At 32.6% G+C, this 27364-nt stretch overlaps 1 protein-coding gene across 1 annotated transcript; it reads left to right on the forward strand.

Moving 5' to 3' along the window:
- Positions 1-4973: 4973 nt before the first annotated feature.
- LOC103496084 (uncharacterized) lies at positions 4974-6220 on the forward strand. Its single transcript, XM_008457811.3, has one exon. It carries the CDS (start codon positions 5696-5698, stop codon positions 6128-6130), a length of 435 nt encoding a protein of 144 aa, XP_008456033.1. The 5' UTR covers positions 4974-5695; the 3' UTR covers positions 6131-6220.
- The last annotated feature ends 21144 nt before the right edge of the window (positions 6221-27364 follow it).

Consider the following 27364-nt stretch of genomic DNA (forward strand, 5'->3'; position numbering starts at 1 on the left):
TCCATGTGGGTACGACTCTAATAGCTAAAGCTAACAGCTCAACCTAACCATAACATGAACATATCATCACATCATCATAAACATGGCATAAAAGTCAATCATAGCATTCGTGTAAATATTATCATCATAACATATCTCAAACAGATTTATCAGTCATCACAATCATGGAATATTCCTGACTACCAACCACTATACACATGATTATATTATGCATACCAGCTACATCAAAGCATAATAGAAAAATTTCATGCAAGCTCTCGCTTCAATACGAAGGTCTAGTAGGAGAATCTCTTACCTGGAATTAGCTTAACCAAAAGTAATCCTAATAGCAAGGTCAAGCTTCCAAGGAATAATCATAAACAGTAAGGGTAAAATACTAAGTAAATAACTCAATTTGCAGTTAAATTAGGATCCAAAAATCTAGTTACTTCAACTTACCAAAAGTTGAAGTAGAACCCGACTTATCCTTGGTTGGAAAAATCTATGGCTCAAACTTCCAGATAAAGTCTAACTAAATAATCCAAAATTAATTTAATTAGGGTCCAAAAATTAATCTTTGATGGGTATGCCAAAAACTCAATCAAAACTTACCAAAATAGGTGAAAAAGCCAAAGAATAAGCTAGGTGGCTCAAAAATGGCTTGGCTAAGGAGAAACAGCTAGGCGACTCGGATAGAAGACTGGGCTGCTCGGCTAGAAGGCAGAAACAACTCGGGTAGGCGGCTTCATATGTGCAGGGTAACTTGCACGCGTAGAGACAGCTCGGCTGAAGTCGCGTGTGGCTCGACTTGTTCACGAAGGAACATCTCAGGCGGCTAAAGACGGCTCAGCTTCCAGCGAATGCACGGTGCACCCAGCAGCTCGGGTTCGTGATGATCTCTGATGCGGTTGGATCGAGCTCCGATGATGCACACGCGACTACCGATGGAGACAGCTGGCTACGCGACGACGTTCGACTTTGACGGCAACTTGAGGTGGCTGACGAAACGCAAACGACGGCCAACTGGGCTTCGACGGCAAAGCACGAACGCTAAGGCGAGGACGAAGGAGATGAGACGAAGACGAAAATAGCTCAGCTTCGGTTGACGACGGAGACGCTGACAGACAAAAGGGGACGACTCGGGTTTCTGCTAGCTTACGAAGGAAAAGCGGCGACACAAAAGGGGAGGCGAGTGACGACGGCGGTGGCGCAAGGGGGGCTAGGGTTTTGTGAGATTAGGGTTTGAGGAAGATGATGAATGGTGATGTTCCCGATGCTTAATTAATAATAATAATAATAAATTATTATGGTTTTTCTTTTTTCTTTTCCTTAATTTCCCAATTAAAGCAACCAAATTTTCTCTAACTTATTTAAAACCCATAAAATCTCCCTTTTAAATCAAATATTCCCCCTCTCTCCAATCAATTAACTTTTATCTTTCCCAAAAATAAATATTTCTCCTTACAAAAATATATCATTATTCCAACTTCAAAATCAATTAATTATATAATCATTTATAAAATTAACCAAATTTCTTTCAAATACTAAATCAACACAACCAATTCAATCATAAATTCCAAACATTAAAACAAATAGATATTTTCCAAATATCTAATAAATTCCGATCTTTCTAAAGCAAATAATTCAACCAATGAACCAAATAACACCCAAAATTACAAATTTTCAAAATTAAACTTAGAATACTTAAACTTAAAATTACTTACTTTGGGGCATTACAAATACACAAGTTTCATATATTTAATTTACCAAATTGTCATATTTTTGTAAAACAATTTTCAGTAATTTTTTTAAATGTGACGTTCATTTTCAACATTTTTCTATGAGATCGTTACGTGCGGATAAACTATTAATTTTTTTAAAAGTTTGTTTTCTAAATCCAATACACAAATTTCGTATGATTAATTTCTCAAAATGTCCTATTTTTGTAAAACAATTTCCAGTAATTTCTTTAAATACGACGTTCATTTTCAACCTTTTTCTACGTAATTGTTACGTACAAATAAATTATTAATTTTTTTAATTCACATTCTAACTCCAATACAAAAATTTTGTATATTTAATTTACGAAATCGTCATAGTTTTAATAAAACAATTTGCCAAATATTTTTAGTGAGAATAATTTTTTAAAAAAGTTCATATTATAAATCCAGCACACGAATTTCGTATATTTAATTTAACAAACCGTCATAGTTTTTGTAAAACAATTTGCCTTAATTTCTTTAAATACGACTTGAAAGTTTTAATTTTTTTTTAAGTAATCATTATAGTCGAATAAATTACTATTTCTCTTATTAAAATATAAATTATAATGAATAATGAAGATATAAAAATAAGGAATAAGAAATTGAAAATACTACATTTTGGAAAATTATGAGCATAATTTGGTAAAAATTTTATATTCAAAATTTAATTGAAATAAATCTTAAATCAAATCTCGCCGCTAAATTGAAATTTTTAAAGAAAAGTCTTATATATTTAAAGTTTAAATAATTTTTAAAATATATGTTATACATTCTTTTAGGTTAGTTAAAGATTCAAAAGTTATTTGAATTTAATATTAAATCATCTAATTTAATTTTGTTTTGATTTTTTTTTTTTATAAATTTAATAAACTTCGTTTATTTAAAAATTTATTTAACTTAAATTTATCATAGATAGTTTAGATAGATTAGTTTTAAAATAAAATATTTGAAAACGTGAAAAAAGAAATAAAAGAATAAAAACAAATTAAAAACATAAAATAATAAAATTTACAAAAATAAAAAAAAAGTTAAATATGAGAACTAAATGCGTGAATAATCACAAGTAATATTTAATTGAAACTAATTGTAAAATAAAATAAATTAAAAAGCAGTATTCTTTTTAAGATCAATAAATTAATTAAAAACAAATGACATTTGATAAATAAAAGAGTAAAATTTTAAAAATAAATGAAATAGTAAAAGTATGGGGGGTTGAAGAAGTAGAGTCATGGGGATTTGAAGAAGATTTAAAAAGAAAGAGAGAGAGGGAAGATGAGTTATGATAACCTTAAAACAAGGGTTATGATAAACCCTACTCCAAACAAGGGTTGAGTTATCATAACCCAATCCAATAGTGATAACCTTTAAGACAAACGACCCAGTTTTTGTTACATTTTTATTGGTATGCATTGAGAAAGAAAAGATGGTAGTCATTCGACATGGAGGTCGGAAGGTTTGACCAATATAGGGTCAGATGTAATAACCATAAAATAGTCGATGGATCCCTAGTGGAGTCAAGATTATTTTTTGTAAAAGGAAAACAAGTTTATAACATTGCAAATTTAGACGTGTCAAAGTAATATTTCAAATCTTCTAATAGCGTTGAAGTGAGCATAGCTCACTGACAAAAAAAATTTGTTTTTCAACCAAGATGTTTATAGTTTGAATCTTTTATTCTTTATTGAATTAAAAAAAATGTAATTTCAATTTATTAACCTCTTAAAATAAATAGAGTAAGCTCCATAAATTAAAATATCATTTTAAGTGGTTGTGAAACACTCTGTTATAAAAAGATTAATTTTTAAAATTAAACACTCGAAAATGTATTTCAAACACCGTTGTTTTTTAAATTAATCATTTGAAAAGCATTCTAGACACGTGATAAGTAGTGTTTGTACGTTAACTTTTTAGGAAAATGTAAAACTAAAACTAACCTTCCATCTGATAACTATTTGACTCTGTTTGGTAACAATTTTGTTTTTTGTTTGTAGTTTTGAAAAATTAAGCCTATAGACACCTATTCTATCTCTAATTCTCTTGTTTTATATTTATTTTTTTTACCAATCTTTAAAAAACTAAGTCAAAATTTGAAAACTAAAAAAAATAATTTTTAAAAATTTGGTTTTATTTTTTGAAATTTGATTAAGGATGCAACTCTTCTATTTAAGATTGATACAAACCATGCTAAGAAAATGAAAGAAAATAAACTTACCAAACAAGCTTTTTAGCTTTTTGGTTTTGAAAATTAAGTTCTATTTCTTCTATATTTCTTATTTCTTATATGATTTTCAACTTTCTTGAATGAAAGAGTGATTTTCTTTTGTTAATTTAAGAAAAAACAAAAACAAGCTATTGAAAACTAGTTATTTTTTAAAAAATAACCTAATTTTTAAAAATTTTGGTATGAAAGGAGATAATAAACCAAAAAATTTAGAAGTTAATTAAGCTAATTTTTGAAAACTAAAAATGAAAATTAAATAGTTATCATAATGGGCATGAAGAGCTATAAGAAATTGAAAAAAAAGAAAAAACACAAATTTGAGGGGATAAAAATTTTTGGGATGGGTTTTTATACTAAAGATTTTACTACTTGCAGTCACGATAAAATCAGTTTGTAATTTAATATAATCAAAAGGACAAGTTTGGATTGAACGTTTTGGACTGCATTTATAATACTAAGATCATTCTATACTCAAATTTGTCAACTAAACCATTTGTACATCGTTTTCGTACTTTACGATCCTATTTTTGTTTAACCTTCAATTCCTCCCTTATTTCAATACCCTTTAAACAACCGTCGAAATGAATATAGAAAACGTTTATTACGTCCTTAAGTAAAAAAAACAACTCGTTGTTGTCCGTAGCAAACATTTTGTGACTTCTATCTACTTTCTCACTTTTTCTTTCCAACTTCTCATCTCTCAAGTTATTAGCAACCCTCTCCCTCTCTCTCAATCTCATTTAAGTTTTAAAATATTATATGCCACAAATCCAAATTTTTTTTAATTAAAAACAAAACAAAACATTATATATATTCACATATTCATCTAATGAGGCCAACTATTTGATTTAATGGAATTTATTAGATAGTATAGTTATTAACTTAGTACTAAAACAAAATGTTTAGTATTGGTAATAGGACTAAATTGGTAAATTAAGATTAATTATGACTAAAATAAAAAGTTTATTAATTTAACCCATTTCATTTGGGTTAAAGTTTTTTTCCATCGATCATCATCTTCTCCAAAAATTATGGCGGTTGGAAATTTTAGAAATTGAAAACAACCCATATCTACCAAAACTTGGTTTTGCACTTCAGCACCACAATCAAGAAGATTTGACTGAAGGAGCGTGGCGTTTTCCGTATGAGAAGCAGCTCACGGTATGGGAATGGAGATGGCCACTGGAAGCACCAATCCCTATGCCAGTTAAGCAAATCCAATCTCTCTGAATCTCAATCCCTTCTTGAATTTCAAACTTTCCTCATGGAATTGCAATTGCCCTCCATTTATCTCCACTTCCCATTGCCTCTCTTGCTTCTCCCTTTCATTTTTGCAACAACCCATTTCGGGTTCCATTAATTCCCTCGAGTTTAGGAATTCGATCGGAAATTGTGGGTTGTTTTTCTTTTCCCCTTTTCCGGGTTCTTGAAATTCTGAAACTTTCTGGAGATCTCTGTTGATGTTCGATTTTAGCTCAGTGTAACTTGGGATGGATTGAGGGCTTGTTAAACGGTTTGGGATTTTTGGGTCGGGACCGAGGTTTAGGGTTTTTGACTGATCATGATCATCATCCTCTTGCTGTCAATTTACACATTGGATCTGGCAGAGTATTTTTGGTTCCTGGGTCTCTGTTTTTCCTTGGAGATTTACTTCTTCAAGGGACTCAATTGCGCTCCACTGGTAATTTGTTTCTGATTTGAAAAAGTAACTTTTAAGTGGGAAGTCAAATCAATGGCATCATCTGGGTTTTTCTTAATCTGTATGCTTCATTCTCTGATTGCTTTAACTTGTGGAGCTTTAATGATGTTTTACTCCCACGAGGTCTATGTGTTTGGCCATGGCCCTGAAACCGCAATCAAGCTCCAGGGATCTAGTCCCCACGATCAGCTTCTGATAAAGACATCTGATTCTTTCTCTGGTTTGCTTCTCTTTACTGTTGGGTTTCTTTTATTCATGGTGGCTTTTGTCAAAGATAGAGAGTTCCAAAGCTTCTTTGCTAAAGGCTGCGTGTTGCTTCACTTAGCTATGGCCATATGGAGAGTTTATTTCGAGAGGAAGCTTGAGGATCTCGCCCGTGATTGGCCTCGACAGGTCGTTGGGGATGTTACATTGGCATTGTCATGGGTTTTCTTTCTTGTGTATTCATGGAGAGAAAAATACGATTAACTTCAGGTTCAACTTTTCTTTCAGCTGGCATTGTTGTTTAAAATTGTCAATTATGACTCTGCTTCTTAATTATGATGAGTTTGATGGAAATTGATATTTGTTTTCGCTGGCTTTTGCTACCATTGTGTTTTGAGTATAGGGGGTTTCGGGACTGGGAAGTGATAGAAATGTAAGATCGATTTCATTAGTTTCCGTCAACAAGACCGAGCTTGAATTTGGTTTCTGTTTTGTGTCTGGATAGACAACAAATTCATTTGCTCATGTTGGTTATCTTCTGCAAGATTGTGGATTTTGCCTTTATGGTTTGAATCAAAGTTCAACTCCATGACTAAATGGCATTTTGGACCATGAATGTGACCCCTGGAGTCGTAACAGGGGTAAGGAGCAACTCGTGGTATACCACTAGGCAAAATTAGATATAAATAAACCAACATCGTAGCGACAGGAGAAAGTGTTTGAGACTGAACAACTTGAGCGATTCTAGATTGGGGAATGGCTTTGAACTTTAAAGAGATTTTTCTGGAAAGCATGTGAGTGATGATAAAAAAATGTGAAAGGACTTGTGTTTTTTTGCAGAGTGATGATAGAAGCAATTAGCAAGTTTGGATTTTGCAGAGTGACACATTTACATTGCTAGAGAAGTGGGCAATTGGAAGTATTGGAGCTATCAAGTGTAGAATCTTGGGTCTTAATTGTTGTGCTAAAATATTTGATTTCCATCTCAGATGGCTGAGTTTATACATGTTGAAGGACACTAATAATAGTATCAAGGTTTCAAGTCCCCGAAATGCAGATGACTTGCCCCATTTCGAATACTAATCCCATCATATTTGCTTTGTGCTTTGTTTAATAAATGTCAATGGCACAGTATTGGAACCCTGAATCTGTGCTCCCCGTTTGGAACATCAGAATTCTCTTTTGGTTTGGGGGAAAGACATGATGATGATCCTGGAAACATACAATGATGCTTCACTGCCAGTTCAGTTAATTGGTTAAAAGGCAAGTCGCGGCCGTGAGATCAAGTTATATTATCTATTCATGTGGGATACTGAAGTTTCTAAGTTTTGGATGCCAAATGCTATGGGAGTGTCTTTCCTATAAAATTGATAGAAGCAATTAGCAAATGTGGGCTAGGCCAAACACTCGTTCAAACCTGGGAAAAGTAAAGTCTTCAATATGTTGTTAGCTTGGAGCTGGCAGTGCTTTTACTCAAACTCTTTCCGTGACTTTGACTGATTGATGTGAATGCAAAATTTAACTTTGTGTGTGATTTGTCTTTCAGACAGAGGGAGAGGATCCTGTTTCCGATTTTCTCTCTGATGATATTATCTGTTCTTGGTCTTCCTTGTGCTATTTTATATTTGACAGTGGGTTAGTAGGGAACATCAAACCATAGATATGGTTAAATCAATTGAACTTTATGCATTGTTCTAATGAGAATTATTTGTTGATGATTTTGGTACTTATATCAATAGAAAATGGTGGATAAATGAATATTTTCTTGCTTGTTTTGGTACTTGTGTCCATGAGAAAAGAGGCAGAGAACTTTGTCTCGTAAGTCATATTATTGCTGCAGCCATTACAAGTTATTACTGACTTGATCTTAGTTTCGTGACTCTATTTTGCATTCTTACCTTACAAATCCGACTTGTCATATTTAGGGTTAGGGGTATAAGGGTAGACAGTTACATATAGTAGTGGTTATAAATAAGAAGTTGGCAAGGGAAGAAAGGGGTTATGGAGTAGTTAGGTCTTGAGTAGTATTCTCAAGAGAGGGGTTCCCAAGTACCATAAACTTGGATCATATTGTAGTTCTTTGATTGTCAATATGTTTCAGATTTTAATTCTTGTTAGGAACTGGTGTTTCATCAGAAATCTTGACAATTATGTGAGTTATAGGAGAGCATTGTTATTAGTATATGAAAAAAAATTGAGCATTTATGGAAAACAAGTTTTCCTTGAGGTATTTGTGTCTGGACCATAGTACACTTGAACTTCCTCAACCATCTGTTGAACCTTAAAACAAAAAACATAGCTACACGATTATGCTACGCATTGAAAGCCTAGTTATTCATCCACGAGAGAGCTCCCATACTTGGCTAAATATGTCTCCACGGTGCCTACAAAACAAAAGAAAACCATTCAAAATACTAAGCAAACATCCATTTTGATATGTTAAACATATATGACTATATAATTAAAGAAAGGAACACTATTCACCTGATTTCAGTGGATTGTATTCCTTAAAAATTTGAAGTAGGCATGTCTCCATCTCCTATGCACTACCAAACTTCCAAACATTCTCCAAAAACCCACAATATATCCAAATGCTATGCTCATTAAAAATTCTCGCAGTTTGAACCAATTGTCTTCATCTTGATTTTCATTATCAACATGAACATTATTGTTGATGTTTGGCTCTGGAGGGATTTCATCAAAGCATTTTCTCTGTGGTTCTCCACAAAGATAAGAGTTGCCTTCATATGAAGAATTTGTGAAGCTTTGAAGCTGAGTGCTCGTGGGAATTTTTCCTGAAAGATTATTGTATGACAGATCCAATGTTGACAATGTTGATATTTGCGAAAGAGTATCTGGAATTGGACTGTATAAATGATTTCTTGATAGATCCAAAGACTCCAACGATTGAAGTTGACCCATGTTGCTAGGAATTGGACCTATTAACTCATTGTTGGAGAGATTCAAAGTTGCCAAACCAATTAGCTCTGTGATTTCTATTGGAATATTTCCAGTCAAATGCTCTGTGATTTCTCTTGGTGTTTCCACATCATCACCAAAATTTTCTTATAATGATAAGGATAATCGATGTACCCTACGCTTGATGTTTGTTTCAAGACACTGAAATTATTGACGCAAGTTGGAATGCTTCCAGAAATATAATTGGATGAAATATCCAATACTTGAATTTTACTGAGGTTGCAAAGACTTGAAGGTAAACCTCCATGAAAGTTATTTGACTTCAAATTCAGATGTGTAAAATCTGGAAATTTCCATCCAATCCACGATTGTATTGCTTCAAAAAAATTATTATTTCATTGTATCAAAGGTAGACAAATATGTCATGTTGAATAAGTTAGGCAACTCTCCCGTAAATTGATTGTTGCGTAAAACTAAGGTATCCAAGTGAGTTAGATAACTCATAGAATGTGGAATGTCTCCAGATAAATTATTATTATTAGACAAGTCCAATAAGTATAAATTGTTGAAGGGGTACCAACAATCAGATAGTTGTTCTAATAGTTGGTTGTTAGAAAGATCAAGTACCCTTAAAGGAGAGTCATCAACAAGTTCACATAAGCAACTTAAGTTAAAAAAGCTATTATTTGAAAGGTGAAGTGAAGAAGATTGAAAAAGAAAGGAGGGAATTCGCCCCACAAAATTGTTCGAGTCAAGATTGATAGACAATAATTGTGTGAAGTAGTTCATTGACAAATCTGGAATTTCAGTTTCACCCATCATTTTATTCCTAGAAAGATCTATGTGGTAAATGTTTGGAGACAATGTGTACCAAAACCAATGAGGAATGATGTCTGAAATTTCAGCAAATGAAATATCAATTCTATGAGAGAAATTCTGAGTTCGAAACCACTTGGCAAAAAGTGGACCCAATTTGATAGATCTCAAAGAGATTGACCGTAGTTGAAAAGGTGGAATCCAATCAGACTTTAAGTTTAATTTCAAATTAGGATTATTAGATAGATTCAATGATTTTAAACATGCAAGCTTTGTAAAATGAATTCTGGAAATTTCACCATCCAATAAATTCTCATCGAGATCTAAATATTCCAATTTTGAGGAATTGTTTCACTCAACATGTTGTGAGATAAGTCTAATACTTTTAAAGATGGAAGCATAGTAAAGTTTGGCAGGTATCCACTCATGTTATTTGATGTAAGACGTAGAGACTGAATTGAGTGAAGCATGTGCTGGAAAAACTTTGAGACAATTAGATAACAATCCTCCTATATCATTTGAAGATAAGTGTAGTGAATTTAAGTTGGAAAGACCTCTAAAAGACTTGAGAGAACGAAAATTAACTTGAGTGTAAGTTAGATCCAGAAATATAAGTGAAGTCATATTTTCAAAATCATTAAAATTTAGACCTTGCAGATTGTTGTAACCAAGATCCAGATGAACAAGATTGGTTGAGTTGATTATCCATGCATAAAAATATGAGGAATTTAGATCCATATAATTCCCAGAGAGGTCCAACTCAACTAGAAATCTTGAGAAATTAATGTTTGAATAATGAAATGATTGAATAGGGGTTGGAAGTTTACAACTGCTTAAAAACAAACTTTGTAACGCAGAAAGTTTGTTAATGGTAATTGTCCAATCATGGGCATCACTAAGGTCAAGATAACTTAAATGAAGAATAGACAATAGGAGGAATGGGAGTAGGAACATAGAAATTATAAGACAAGTTGAGATAATTCAAATTCACAAGAGAAGTAATATCTTCAAGAACAATTCGATGGAATCGATTGAAGCTAAGATCTAAGTAGTTGAGGTGTGACAATTTAGTCAATGAAGAACTAACCTCGCCCCTTAAATACCAATCATAATCATAATCATAATCATATGAACCATGAAGATGAAGTCCAGTGACATGTTGATGAGTGGTAGCATTGGAGTTGGTGCATTCAACACCTCTCCAGTTGCAACAATCACTATAGACATCTGTGTTCCAAGAAGAGAGTATATGGTAATTGTCGATCAATTTTTGCTTGAAGGATAGAAGTGCTACTCTTTCCTTTTGGATACACCTCATTTTGATGTGTTGGGCTACTTTTTTAGGCATAGAAAGCAAAAGGATGAGATGGATGGAAGCAAAATACTAAAGGAATGTGAGAAGTTATATATTGTTTTATTTTAAATAATACGTGGAAAAAGAAGACATCAATCTCAATAATATTAAAGAAAATATACCATTTAATTCTAAATATATTTGTAGAATTTCAAATTCTCTCGAGTAAGACTTAAATTTAATGTAAAATGATGTCTTTTGATTATATTGATTTACACCTGCTATTAAATTTAAATTTGAGTTTGGTTGCAATTTAGTTTCTATATTCTATCTCTGAACCTCAATTTTTACTAAGTTTAATCTTAGGTTATATCTTTATAAATACACAATTACGACTTCATATGGGGTAATAAAAACTTCTAATTTCTTATCGATTATTTAGGAATTTTTTTCTTTTTGACTTAAGCATCAAAAGCCATTTTCTTTATTTTGCAGATTCTCACATGAGGTCATGTGTTTGTTTTACTTAAACCAAATTTTAGTATCAACAAACATCTATTAAGTAATTTAGGAGAATCATAATTAATTAAGATTCACAATTTTTCATTACTATTAAAATTAAATTTAGAGTTTTGCTTCATAATTACTTTTAATACGTATATTGATTTGATGCGAGTTGTAGAAATTTTGAATCAATAATAAATTATCACGTCGTTTGCTAATTGACATGTGTTTTAAATTGAAATTGAAAATACAAATTGGCTAAACCAAATGATACCAAGTGTTTTTATCACGATCGTTGGATCAAACTAGATATTTTGGTCCAATTGAATATTAAGATTTTGACTAAAGTTCGATTGAGTTCGAAAATAAAGATAATTTAACCCAAATGTTAAATAAGGTCTTCCATATAATTGAGGTTTATGAACTAAATTTAATTTATTTTAATTTTTAAGTATGTGAAAAAATGACAGCAAACAATATAACAATAATATTTGAAAAAATATTTATTAAAATACTCTTGAAGTAATAAAGACACATAATGAAAGTTTTTGCCTAATTAAAGAAAAGGTTTTGTTCACATTATTTAATTCCATTTTCTTCTAACATGTATATTGGGTGTGACTAGAAAGTTATAAATTAAGAAGCTGGTCATGTCAATTTTTCAATTTAATTAATTCTAATATATTTTCGTAGAAATTTCAAGCATTTCAATATGACTTTATATATATTTCACGTAATTTAATTTGAATGTCTTTTCATTTGTTTGAGAATTAATGACTAAAGAGGAAAAACTTTAATATTAACTTTTAGTCCTTTCGTTATCTATCATTATCTTTGAAGACTTCTATAAATAAAATACACATAGAAGGATTTTGCCTGAGTTATACTCTAAACCCTTCTGTAGTCATTTAATTTTATCTTATAATTTTTTTTTATTGTTCTTTAATAATACATAGTAATTATAATAAGGGGTCTTTTAAAAAATATATAAAAAAAAAGCAAAATATTTACATTCTATAGAACAATTTCAAAAACAGAAAAAGTCCAGAAGCTCACTATGTAAAATACCAAAAATATCCCGTCAACCACGCCGTCAATAACGCGCGTGTAATATATTTGCAATTGGTTGATATGCGATCGTTTAGATATGGCTACAATTTATACGCAATCGTTTAGATATGGCTTACGCAATCGTTTAGATATTACTACAATTTATTTTTTCAATTCCATCGTTTAATTTTGTTTAATGATTGTTTAATTTAGTTATGTTTAAATTTGGTTACACGATCGTTTAGATTTGGGGACCTAAATCTAAATGATTTTTTTTTTTCAAAATTTGGTACTCGATTTTTTTAATTCTTTTGGTACACGATCGTTTAGATTTTTTTACACGATCATTTACTTTATTTACATGATCGTTTACTTTTTTTTACACGATCGTTTACATTTGGCTACTCCAATCCAAATGATTTTTTTTTCAAGATTCTTTATACAAGATCTTTTATTTTTTTTACATGATTGTTTACTCTTTTTTTAAAAACGATTGTTTACATTTGGCTACCCCAATTTGAATGATTTTTTTTCAAGATTTTTTATACACAATCTTTTTTTTTTTCATGATCGTTTACATTTGGCTACTTCAATCTAAATGATTTTTTTACAAGATTCTTTATACATGAACGAAATTGCAGAAGAAGAAAAGTAGAAAGACGGTGGAAAAGCGAAAAAAGGAGGAGGAAAAGAAGAAAAACGATGGAAAGATTAAACGACGTAAATAAAGAATTGAAAAATAAGAAAGATGATGGAAAGAGATTGTAGAAAAAAAATAGAACAGAAGATCGACGAAATCGCAGGAGGAAGACGATGAAAGAAATATGAGAAGGAACATAGAATCGCAAAAAAAGAAAAATGGAAGGGCAAACTTGGAATATTTAAAAAATGACTAATTTTGTGGGCTTTGTTATACGGGTCGTAAATAGTTTGGTGTTTTATTACATTTGTGTAAGTTTCCCTTATAATAATGACTAAGACTTTTATTTATTTATTTTAAAAAAATTAAAATTTTTTAATAATATAAAATCTTATGATAATTTTTTTAAAATATTTTATTAAAAAAAAATAAAAACTATTAATGAAAATATCTATCATTTAAAAAAAATCAAATTAATTTATCACATTTGACTTATTTTTATCATTTTAAGAAAAAATTAATTTATTTTAGACAAAATCTTTTAATATATCATATTGGATTTATCATTTTAGGAAAAAACAATTAAATTTATTTTGAACAAAATCTTTGATTATCACATTTTTACTATTTAAAAAAAAATTAATAAAATCACGTAATATCTAATTTGATTCTATATTTAGGGGTCTTTTTAAAAATATAAAAAAACGGCAAAATATTTACATTGTATAAACGAGAAAAGTTTAGAGACCCACCGTGAAAATACCAAAAATGCCCCGACAACCACGCTGTCAACAACGCACGCGTAATATATTTGGTACTCGATCGTTTAGATTTGACTCAAAATTTGTACACGATCGTTTAGATTTGGTTAAACAATTTTTTTAAATTCTTTTGGTACACGATCGTTTCGATTTGGACCCAAATTTGGTACACGATCGTTTAGATTTGGTTACAATTTATTTTTTCAATTTTAATTTTGTTAAACGATCCTTTAAGTTGGTTACGTTTAAATTTAGTTACATGATCATTTAGATTTTGACCCAAATTTGGTACATGATGGTTTAGATTTGACTCAAAATTTGATACACAATCGTTTAGATTTAGCTAAATAATTTTTTTTAATTCTTTTGGTACACGATTGTTTAGATTTGGCTAAACGATTATTTTTAATTCTTTTGGTACACACAATCGTTTAGATTTCTCTACACGATACACAATCGTTTACATTTGACTACTTCAATCTAAATGATTTTTTTCAAGATTCTTTATACATGTATGATCTTTTATATTTTGTTATTTTTTTGTACACGATCATTTAGATTTAACTACCCCAATCTAAACGATATTTTTAAGATTTTTTGTACAGAATCGTTTACATTTGGTTATTTTTATACACGATAATCGTCATTTTTTCTGGTCTTTTATATTTATCATACAATCTTGAATAACCAAATAAGAATATTTGAGAAAATTAATATATATGAACTGATGGAGCGGACGAAGATGAAAGAAAAGAAAAGAAAAGAAGAAAGACGATGTAACAGACGAAGAGGAAAAGACGGAAGGACAAATCTGAAATATTTAAAAAATGGCTAACTTTATGGGTTTTGTTATACGAGCCGTAAATATTTTATCGATTTGTTATATCTATGTAACTTTCCCTTATACTTATTAAATTTTCCTAATTTGTGGTACACCCTAGGTTTATAAATAGAGACCTTTGATTATTTGGAAAGAAAAAAATTGTTTGGAAAGAATCTCTGCAAAAAAAAACTTCTTTGAAGAAACCTATTTCTGTGCAAAAGGTAGGTGTTGAATAAGAAATTTTGGAACCAATCACAAATTACCACATCATTTACTAAAATAATTGTATTTGGGATTAACTAAAAATTGGCATATGTCGCAAATTAAATTTAAACACAAATTGGACAATTCTAACGATGTCACGTGTCTTTTTTATGACAATTGGATCAAATTAATTATTTTGGTTCAATTAAATATTATTTACTTGGGCTAAAATTCAATTGAGTCAAAAAATAAGCTTAATTTAGCCCAAAATTAAATATGACCCAAATCCATTCGATTGAGCGCATGGGTAAGGTCCATGGACCATACCAAGCCCAAGTCTATAAAAGCCCACTAAGAACTCTATAAATAGAGGAGTTCTCTTCATTTGTGGGGTTAGAAATTTTTGATTCCAGAATGTCTAGAGAGAATTCTTCCAAGAGATAGAAGCCTCCTCAACTCCTGAAGTCGACCACCCTCGAAGATTAAAGCCCCGACCACCCTCGAAGATTGAAGCTCCTTTGGAGATACAAGCTTTCTTCGAAGACTCCAATTTGAAGAACACCTTCGAAGATTGAAGCTCCTTTGAAGATACAAGCTTTCTTCCAAGACTCCAACTCCAACTCCAAGAACATCACGTGCTTCGCTTCTTCAAATCAAACGTAAGTATCCAGCCGAGAGAGAATCAGAAGATCAAATTCTAGAGATCGAAACACATCACATCAAATCAACGTAAATAGGGGTGTAAGAATAACCCGATCAACCCGAGAACCCGAACAACCCAACCCATATTATATGGGTTGGGTTGGGTTAGCTTAAAATGGGGGTTGGGTTGGGTTAAAAATTTTTAAAATTTTCGGGTTGGGTTGGGTCTCGGGTTGGGGGTTGAAAATTTTGGGTCAACCCAACCCAACCCGAATTATATATATATATATATATATATATATATTTTTTTTTTTATATTTATATTTATACTTTATATTATATTATTTTTTTAATAAAAGACTCATTTCTAGGTTTTCTTTTCATTTGTTGAAGCTCTTCAAAGTAAAGTAGTTCAGCCGTTGTTCACGTTCCAGCCCCAGTCGTCGACTTCCCAGCCGTCGTTCAGCTTCAGTCCCCGTTCACGTTCAGCTTCCTTCGTCTCACTCACACTTCAGTCCCCGTTCGGCAGCTTCAGTCCCCATTCGGCGTTCAAATTTCAACCCAGTCGCCGACTCCCATCTTCCCATTCGGCATTCAAATTTCAACCCATTCGCCGACTCCCATCTTCTGCTAGCTTTATCCCCGTTCACGTTTAGCTTCAGTCCCCCTTCACGTTCAGCTTCAATCCCCGACAACCACACTTCAGTCACCGACAACCACACTTCAGTCCTCGTTCTGCTAGCTTCAATCCCCGTTCGACGTTTAGCTTCAGTCCCTGTTCAGCTTTCAAACTTCAACCCAATCGACTGCCATTGTAACAGGTTTGTTCTATTTGAATTTTGAAATTTAAATTACATTTTAAATAAATTATTGTTTGTATTTTGAAACATATTTATATAAATTTTTGTTGGTTACCATAGAGTGCTTGCTGGAAATTACATATTTATATGAATTATGGTTGTTGATTGGATGCTTGCTGGAAATAATTGTGGTGATTGTTGATTGAATGATTGCTGGAAATAATTACTGAATTACATAGAGTGCTTGCTGGAAATAATTTTAATTGTGGTTGTCTTAATTGTTTATATTGTTGGTTGATTGTGTGGGCTATCTGACTTTAGCTGTTATACTCTTTTAGAAAATTGAAAATAGTGGTTGTTTGCTGAAAATAGTGGCAGTGTTGACTAGTATTAGATATTTTGTTGGTTGCTGAAAATAATGCATGGCAATGGTGACGTGACTGAAAATAATACTTATATTTTTTTGTTGGTTGCGGTTGCCTTGACTGTTTATATTGTTGGTTCATTGTGTAGGTTATCTGACTTTAGTTATTATATTCTTTTAGACCATGGAGACAAGTAGTGGACAACATAGTGAAACTAGCTCCAGTCTTAGTCCTAGTCCTGCCCCTTCCACTAATAACGCAACGGGAACTGTGAGTTCAAGTAAACCACCACTACCAGATAAGAAGAAAGTTAGAGCCACTAAGAAAACAACTTCCACGGTATGGGATCACTTTTTCACAAAGTTGGAAGAGAATAGTTCTAGGTGCACATGCAATTATTGTGATAAAGAGTATTGTTGTGATACTACATCATGTGGAACTAGCACATTATGGAAGCACCTAAAAAATCAGTGTAAGAAGTACCCATATAAGGAAGTAGAAGTAGGACAAACTATTTTGACTCTTCAAACTTCCACTAGTGGAAAAAGTGGTAGTAACTTTGTGACTTCTCTTTTTAGTCAACAATTATGTAGGGAAGCATGTGCTAAGATGATAATTGTTGATGAGTTGCCATTCAAGTTTATCGAGAATGAGGGATTTAGAAATTTTTGTAGAGTGGCTTGTCCTATGTTTGGCCCTCCTTCAAGAGTTACAATTGCTAAAGGTATATATCAATTATACCTCGATGAAAAGAAGAAGTTGAAATCATTCTTAGTTTGCAATTCTCAAAGGGTATGTTTGACAACTGACACATGGACTTCTTTGTAAAATGTTAACTACATGGTACTCACTGCACACTTCATTGATTCATATTGGGTTTTGCATAAAAAGATTTTGAACTTTTGTCAAGTTGCTAATCACGAGGGTGAGACTATTGGAAAGTTGATAGATTGTTGTTTATTGAAATGGCGGATCGATAAAGTCTTTTCTATAACTGTTGATAATGCAAGTTCAAACGATGGGGCAATTTCGTATATTATGAAAAGACTTAGAAGTTGGAAAACCCTAATTTTGGAAGGAGAACTGTTACACATGAGGTGTTGTGCTCACGTAATTAACTTGATTGTAAATGAGGGATTAAAAGAAATGCATGATTCAATTGCTTGTGTTTGTAATGCTGTACGGTATGTTAGATCATCTCCTAAAAGATTGATAAAGTTTAAAACTTGTATGGAGCAAGAAAAAATTGATTGCAAGCTCTTGTTTGTTTAGATGTTCCAACAAGATGGAATTCTACATATCTTATGCTTGAGCATGCACTTAAATTTGAAAAAGCTTTTCAAATATTAGAGGAAGAAGAGTTAGATTATCAAGACTATTTTGCAGAAGATGAACATGGGAAGAAAAAGATTGGGCCACCAAGTAATTATGATTGGAAAAATGTTGAAGTGTTTGTCATGTTTTTGAAGGTGTTTTATAATGTCACTAATAAGATTAGTGGTTCCTTATATGTGACTGTCAATTCTTTCTTTCATGAGATGTGAGGGATTAATGATCTTTTAATTGGTTGGAGCAATGAACATAACTCTATTTTACGTAATATGGCTATAAATATGAAGTCAAAGTATGACAAGTACTGGGGTTCAATTGAGAAAATTAACAAGCTTGTATTTCTAGCTGTGGTGCTGAACCCTCGATATGAATTGGACTATGTTGGCTTTTGCTTTGGAAGTATACATGATGATGCTACGGTTAAAGTTCTTGTTGATGGGATTCAAGCTTATTTGATGCGTTTGTATAATTGTTACAAAACACAAATTGATGGCTTTGCCTTTCGTAATGATTTGAGTGGTCAAGCTGTTGTTTGCGAACAAGTTGAATCAAGTGATAGTTTAAAAGTATTGAGTTCGGGAACTACAATGGAAACTGACGCGAGTTGTAGAGTATTATCACGCTACAAGAGAAGAAGACAAGAACAAAATACTTTAGAATTGAGGAATGATGTTGATCGATATTTATCTGACCCTTGTGAGGAGCTAAATGATCAGTTTGATGTTCTAACTTGGTGGAAATTAAATGCGGTCAAATATCCAATTTTATCAAAAATTGCTCAAGATATTTTTGCCGTTTCGGTGTCTACTGTGGCTTCTGAATCTGCATTTAGTACTGGAGGAAGGATTCTTGATTCTTTTAGGAGTTCCTTATCACCTAAAACAGTGGAAGCTTTGATGTGTACACAAAATTGGATTCGTGGCAAAACAACCTTATTGGATCTTTGTCCAGAGCTTGAAGAAATGGAAATTTGTGAAAAAATTGAGAACGGTAAGTGTTGTACTCTCCAACTTTTATTTTTATTGAACTTTTTATTCTTATATAATTATATTACACTTTATAATTTTATTTTGTGTTTTTAGATAATATCAAGTCCTCCATCACATCATAAACGTGATCTAAACATGATTTATGGGTTGACAATTTTCATGGTAAGTTGAATACTTGTATTTTTGTCATTTCGTTTATTTTATATATTTAAATTACTAACTTGGTATGTTTTTTTTTTCAATTTTCAGGACAAATTTGATTGCTTAGGATGCTTATTGGATTTTAGAAATTTATATTTGGCTTCTCTTATGTTTAAGAACTTTTTTATTCCTTTATTATTAAAGTTGTACTTAATGTTCTTTTATGAGTAATTTGTTTGGATTTATGTATCTTTCAGAACTTTGAATTTATCTATGTTTGTAACTCTTGAAACCTTCGATTTATGTATGTTTAAGAACTTTAAATTTATCTATGTTTGTAACACTTGAAACTTCGAATTTATGTATGTATGCACTTTAAATTTATCTATGTTTGAAATTTGAATGACAATTTTCAATTCTTTTTAAAAGAACAAGTTTGAGCTTTATAAACTTTGGAATTTATAAATTAAAAAAAAAAAAAACAACCCGACAACCCAACCCAACCCAACCCATATTTTATGGGTTGGGTTGGGTTGGGTTGGATACTTAATTCGGGCTATTCGGCTTGGTAACCCACCCAACCCGAAAATATGGGTTGGGTTGAGAATATCTCCCAACCCAACCCAACCCAACCCATTTACACCCCTAAACGTAAATACAACATCAACACAAGTTCAACTCCACAAATCAAATTTCTTCGAAAACTCGTGTGAATAGTAGGTTCTTAATTATTTGCTTTATTGCTTTTATTTTTATTTTTGTTTTTATTTTTTCTTCTTTTTTTCTTCACCCTAAACAACCTAATCCCATAATGAAGAAAAACTTAGTTGGAGGTTGCATTGGTAGAGATTTACTTCTACTGATCCGCACCTCATACAACAAGTAATTTGTTTGGGATTTGAATTCTTATTTTTGTTCTTCTGTTCTTCCAAGGTAGAGAGAAAGAAAAAGAATATATAAGGAAAAATTCATTATTTCTTTTGCCAATTTTTTTTTTTATCATTATTCTATAAAAAAGAAACTCTTTTAACATTTTTCTTCTCTCTAAAAAATAGAGAGAGAAAAAGATATAAGAAAATTTTTTTGATTCATCGTTATTATCAACATTCTTTCTTAAATCTCAACTCTTAAATCCTTATTTTCTTTTCTCTAAAATATAGAGAGAAAGAACGAGGGAAAGAGAAAATTATTATTATTACTATTATCATTATTGTATTTTTTTTCTTTTTTTTTTTTAACTTATTATTGTTATTTATTATTATTATTTTATAAATTCTATTTTTCTGGTTTCCGCTACTCCTATGTTCTTTTTTCTTCTTCTTTTATTTATTTATTTGTTTATTATTTCATTTAGGGTTTTTTCCTTTCTTCTTTCTTTTCTTATTTTATTTAGGGGTCTTTTCAAAAATATAACAAAGCGGCAAAATATTTACACTGTATAGAACAATTTTGGAAACAGAAAAAGCCCAGAGGCCCACCGTGTAAAATACAAAAAATGTCCCGTCAACCACGCCATCAACAACACGCGCGTAATATATTTGCTACACGATCGTTTAGATTTTGGCTATTGTTTGGTACACAATCGTTTAGATATGACTACAATTTATTTTTTCAATTATATCGTTTAATTTTGTTACACGATCGTTTAGTTTGGTTACGTTTAAATTTGATTACACGATCGTTTAGATTTGGGTAGCCAAATCTAAACGATTTGTTTTTTCAAAATTTGGTATACGATCGTTTAGATTTGGTTAAACGATTTTTTTTTTAATTCTTTTACTACATGATCGTTTATTTTTTTACATGATCGTTTAGATTTGTTTACACGATCATTTAGATTTGGCTAAACGATTTTTTTAATTCTTTTGGTACACGATCGTTTATATTTATCTACACGATGATTTATTTTTTTGACACGATCGTTTACTTTGGCTACTCCAATCTAAATGGTTTTTTTTCAAGATTCTTTATACCCGATCTTTTAGATTTTGCTATTTTTTGTACACGGTCGTTTAAATTTGGCTACCCAAATTTAAATGACGTAAAAAAAGAAGAGGAAAAGAAGAAAAACGATAGAAAGAAATCGCAGCGGAAAAAAAAAGAAGAGGAAAAGAAGAAAGACGATAGAAAGATTAAACGATATAAAAAAATCAAAAAAGAAGAAAGACGATGGAAGAAGTCGCACCAGAAAAAAAAAAAAAGAAGAGGAAAAGAAGAAAGACGATGAAAGAAATCGTAGCGAGAAGGAAGACGATGAAAGAAAATTGCCGCGAGGAAGAGAAGAAAGGCGGAAGGACAAACTTGGAATATTTAAAAAATGGCTAACTTCATGGGCTTTGTTACACGGGTCGTAAATAATTTGTGTTTTGTTATATTTATGAAAATTTCCTTTTATTTATATTTATTATGTTTCTTTCTTTTCCTTTTCTTTTAACTTGTTTTCTTTATACTATCATAATAGTTATTATTATAGGATCTTAAATATATATATGCATGCATTGATATCTTACATTAAATTTATTTTTAGTAATATTATGATATTATTTTATATTATTTAATTAAATTGATATCTTTTTCTTTACATTATATCTCCTTACTTTTTATTCTAAAAAACTCCGACAATGGAATTAGAAATATCTAGGAGTTCATTATTTCTAAATTCTTGAGGTGATGGGACCGCTTCTTTGAGAGTCCGAGATCGGTCTCCAATATTTTTTAAAAATAAAATCTTATGTTATTTGGCTAATTTGTTGTGTGGTATATTTAATTTGGTTTATGGTGCAATATTCCTATTTGACCTTCATTGAAAATTTCTTGAAGTTTTAAAAATATTTTAACCATAATTACTAGTAATTTTGAAGTCTTTCTTAAATTTTCTTTTTTAAATCATTAATTTTTTTCTTTAAAATTATACTTTCTTGTTTTTTTAAACTCAAAATTAAATCTATATTTCATAAGGTTTCCTAATCAACTTTTTTAATAACCCACATCGATTTTGCTAAAAATTCCTATGATGGAATCTAGAAATTTCTGTTTGTTATTTCTAGATTTTTGAGGTGAGGGATCAATATCTTTGGGAGTCCGAGATTTGATCCCAATAAAATTGAATTTAATTAATGTTTTTTAAAAAAATCTTTATTCGAAGACTAACCTTTGATAGAATTTGAGAAGTTGTAATAATTTCTCATTTTCGTAAGGTGAGAAATTTTTTCTCAATATAGTCTAATTAATGAAATATATTCTACTTATTTTATGGGATAATTGCTTCAAATATTGGAGTAATGAGCAATGAAATAAGACATAATAAAAAAATCTTTGTGTTTTCTAAATGAATTTTATTCAAGACCTTAAATTTGCTCCCGTTTTCTAAACGGATGTTATAAGGTGCTAACACCTTCTCCATACACAAATGACTCCCGAACTTAACTCTATTTTTTGCATACCATTTTTTATTTTACTTAAAATTATTTACTTTTTTTGGTGTCCAATCACACCGTATAAAATATTGGTGGCGACTCCTTTTCTTTTTGTTTTGAAAATTAATCCTTTTTAAGGTGTCGGTCGCTCTGCGTCGTCTCAGGTACGTGGCGACAACTTGGCGACTCCACTAGGAACATGAGGTTCCACCTTGAGAGTTTGGCCTTTTCTTTTGTCTTGATTTTTTATATTTATTTTATTGTTTTATTTTCTTTTCGTTTCAGTGTGTTGTTTATTATTGTTTCACACATAATCACAAGCCTCCTGCCCGGGCTCTATCCTATAGGATTAGAAACGATGATGGAGTAGTGTTGACCTTCGAGGAGCTTATGCTTCCGTGCAGACACACAAAAAGTTCTCACTCAGTTTGGTCATGCAATCGCGTGTGACTGTTGTGACCAAATTGGGGGCCTTTTATCCTTTAGGAATTATACTCAACTTCACTCATTGTGATTCATATATCATGCTAACTCATATGTCTTAGAATGTTCATTTTTCTGTCTTATTACATTATTCTCACACACTAGCACAAGCCCTCTACTCGGGTTGTACCTGTAGGATTAGATCTGAGAATGTAGTAGTGTTTGACTTTCGAGGAGTTCTTGCTCCTGTACAGACATATGAAAAGTTCTCACTCAATTTGGTTGTGTGATCAAGTGTGACTATACACAATTTTGAGGGCCTGTGTCAAATAGGATACTAGCATTAACTTCACTAAGTTTGTTTGAGCCATTGCATTATTTGATCGTTTTCTTTATCGCATTTGACATTTACATATAGACTCATCTTAATTGAAGCATTATTCTCTTTTTAAAAAGATAAAAAGCCAAAACTTGCAAAATAACTCAAGGTTCACCTCCTTAGCATCCATATTGGATAAGAAGAAAGGCTAGAATAATGGATAAGCAAACCAATGATCTTGTTCAAGCAGTTCGTCAGGACGCTGAAGGATTGAAAGATTTAATTGGTAAAGGTCCTAAAACTGCTCACTACTAAAAGAGGGAAGAGTGTTGTAGGGACTTCACCACAACTCGAAATTAATCTGAACCAGGTACTAGAGAACATGCGACCTGCTCACTCTAGGTTTTACTCCTTAAAGGTCGTCCAGTCCACGTATGGCGAATAGAACATATCCTACATCCTTTCCTGCGAAAAATCCTAACCCAAACCTTACAACAGGCATCGGGTGAGTGATCCCATATCTACTCCAATTACAGAAAGTGGTAAGAAAGTTTCAGAAGAGCAAGGTAGTAGAAGAAGACTGGAATTTATGGAAGAAAGATTGCGTTCGATTGAAGGTGCAGACATGTACGAGAATATTGATGCAACACAACTATGTTTGATATCAGATGTGGTGATCCCTCCTAAATTCAAGACTCTAGATTTTGAGAAGTACAATGGAACCACGTGCCCAAAAAGTCATCTAGTTATGTACTGTTGGAAAATGTCAGCTTACACTCATGATGATAAATTGTTGATTCATTGCTTCTAAGACAGCTTAGTTGGTCCCGACTTCTCACTGGTACATGCAATTGGATGGTTTACAAGTGCATTAGGTGGAAGGATCTCACTATTCTTAAAACAATATAAGTACAACATTGATATGACACTCAATCGTCTGGATCTTCAGAGGATGGAAAAAACAATGTTGAACTTTTAAGGTGCCTGCACAACGATAGAGAGAGTTAGCTGCACAAGTACACCTCCTCTGACTGACAAAGAATTGACAACCATGTTCATAAACACTCTTCAGGCCCATACTATGATAGAATGGTTGGAAGTGCTTCGACTAATTTCTCGGACGTCATAAAAATTGGGGAGAGGATTGAATTTGGAGTGAAGAATGGAAGAATCACTGATCTTGCTTTAAAGACAAGAAGGAAAATGACCCCAAAGAAAAAAGAGGGAGAAGTACACGAGCTGAGTTCGACTCAAAGAGTAGCGACACATGCATCCTCACCAACTGTGAGGCAGACAAATTACTCTCATAGTTATCAAAATGGAGGTCAAAGCCCATTTGGTCAGTCAACTCAGAGAAATACAAGAAACAATTGGAAGCAAACCCGTTTTGATCCCATACCTATGTCGTACACAGAACTTTTGCCTCAACTTTTAAAGAGTCATCAAGTGGCTATCGTACCACAAGAACCTTTGCAACCACCCTATCCTAAGTGGTATGACCCTAATGCAAAATGTGAATATCATGTTGGGGCATTGGGCATTATACAAAGAATTGTTTTTCTTTGAAAGCTAAAGTACAAAGTCTAGTCAAAGTCGAATGGTTGAACTTCAAGAAGACAGGAGAAGAGCCTGACGTCAACCAGAACCCTTTACCAAATCATGAGAGTCTCGCCATAAATGTTTTGACACATTCACGAAAAGATAGAAGAATAAAGTGTGTGATGTAACTACTTTAATGAACACATTTTTTCAAATTTTTCATGGAGCTGGATTTTTGTCATCAAAGTTTAATAATGATGACAAGGAGAAGATTGGATGCGCTAACGAGAAGCAGTATTTATTCCACCATGAGATAGATGACCCTTCCATTGAGGATTGTTGTCAGTTCAAGAATTAGGTACAAAAGTTGATGGATGCAAAGAATCTCTTGGTAGGACAGATGAGCATGCAAGAAATCGAGGTCGATATGATTACTGATTCTTCATCTAATAAGAAAACTTCAAATGATACCTCCATTGCAGTTATCTCCAAGAATACTATTCCGCATCATCCACTGGTTTATCAGTGTCCATCAGAATTTGAGTTGAACAATTGGGAGATCAAGAAGACGCTAAAAGTCACTAAATATCACAAAAGGGTGCAAGAGTTGAAGGCGACATCGATGACGTTGTTGATTTTGAGCTTTCAATCTATAATCTTAGCAGAATATTGATGAGGATGAATATAATATATGTCCTAAATTACTAAGATTGATAAAGCAAAAGAAAAGTACACAATGCTCTAATCATCAAACACAAAATCACAAACGAATGAGGAATGATGTCTTTATCACTTATTTTTAATATCAAAATTTCAGCAAATGTGATTTAAAAACCAATGAGGAATGATGTCTGAAATTTTAGCAAATGAAATATCAATCACATCAGAGAAGTTCTGAGTTCGAAACCACTTGGAAAAAAGTGGACCCAATTCGATAGATCTAAAAAATACAGTGCTCTAATCATCAAACACAAAATCACAAACGAAATATTCTAACCGTGACTCGAATCTGACAATGAAAATAACGAGTAACAAAAATACATCAGCGAAAGTATAAAGAAAACCAGACGCGTCCATATGGCCTTCACGCATCCTTCTTGTCCCTCGTCGGTCTGCCCCTCGCTGTACCCTTACCTGAAAAGTTAAAGAGGAAAAAGGGTGAGTATAAGATATACCCAGTAAGGGACCCAGCCACTACTAGGCTCGTTAGGGATTAACAGTTAACTTCCTATTCAGGGGTACCCTACATAAACAGTCTATTGGTTTCGTAGAACGCACACATCAGTCTCGTGATCCCGAAGGATGCACGTATCAGTCTAGTGATCCCGAAGGATACACGTATCAGTTTAGTGATCCCAAAGGATACACATATCAGTCTAGTGATCCCGAAGGATACACATATCAGTCTAGTGGTCCCGAAGGATGCACATATCAGTAAGGTACACTACCCCATAGATGAAGCTAACCGTTACCCCTCAGTCCATATTAAACTGTTTACAACAGTCACACTCCGACAACGTTCATACTAACAATTCCGTTCTAGGCCTCGCCAGTCAGACAGTATAGGTTTAAACAACTATATCCTCAGTTGGTATATGCATATCCAATTCACACATCATTGTGACATTCTTTAAATCCAGTCAACTAGTCAAATCAAAATCGGACTCTTAGTCCTTCCACGACATAACTCCATAACCAATATCAGGACAATAGACTACCACATACCTAACATTAAGACTTTAAAGTCCATCGACATACAATTCCAGTTCACAACGTAGCCCACCAACATAACTACAGTACACAGAACATCCGGACATCGGTGTCTATCCGTAAGCAACTCATTACACACGATGGCACACAAGCTACAACTAGCGGTCACGCTACCTTTAATCAGGCAAGAGCATATAAGTGATATGTATTAGTCAAACATGCGTCAATTCATTAAGTACAGTTACTAACGTATAATCCCCTGTGGATTACTACGTTTCCAACCTCGATCCGAGGTCCAGTAGTAAGAAATCCCTTACCTGAAACTTGGTTGTGCCCCTTGATCGAGTCCACGCCCAATGAATCCACCTAAACGAAATCATAAGGGTTTTAAACGATGACACTAGTAAAAGTCACTTTTTAAATCGTTCAAACAACATTCGTCGGCTTACCCGAGTAAAGAGAGCTATCTCCAAATAAGCCTGTCGTGGAACCCAAGAACTTAAACGTCAACTCCCTAATACCTTCAAGGAACGAAAGGTAGGACCATGTCTTAACCCAATATCTAAACTCGAATCGATTATCGCAACATTAGGAAACTCACTAAATGATTCTTACCGAAGGCTTACCGTGACTCAAAGTGGAAAGAAAATGGCTTAGGTGGCTCAGCTCGACTCGGCTCAACTCTCGGCTCGCGGCTCGCGGCTCAGCTCAGCTTGACTCTCGGCTCGCAGCTCAGCTCGGCTTGACTCGGCTCAGTCTTCGGCTTGCGGCACAGCTCGGCTCGTGGCGCGGGCACGACTTGGATTCGCGG

This window comes from Cucumis melo, chromosome 6 (genome assembly GCF_025177605.1).
Source record: "Cucumis melo cultivar AY chromosome 6, USDA_Cmelo_AY_1.0, whole genome shotgun sequence".
In the NCBI taxonomy this organism is placed as follows: domain Eukaryota; kingdom Viridiplantae; phylum Streptophyta; class Magnoliopsida; order Cucurbitales; family Cucurbitaceae; genus Cucumis; species Cucumis melo.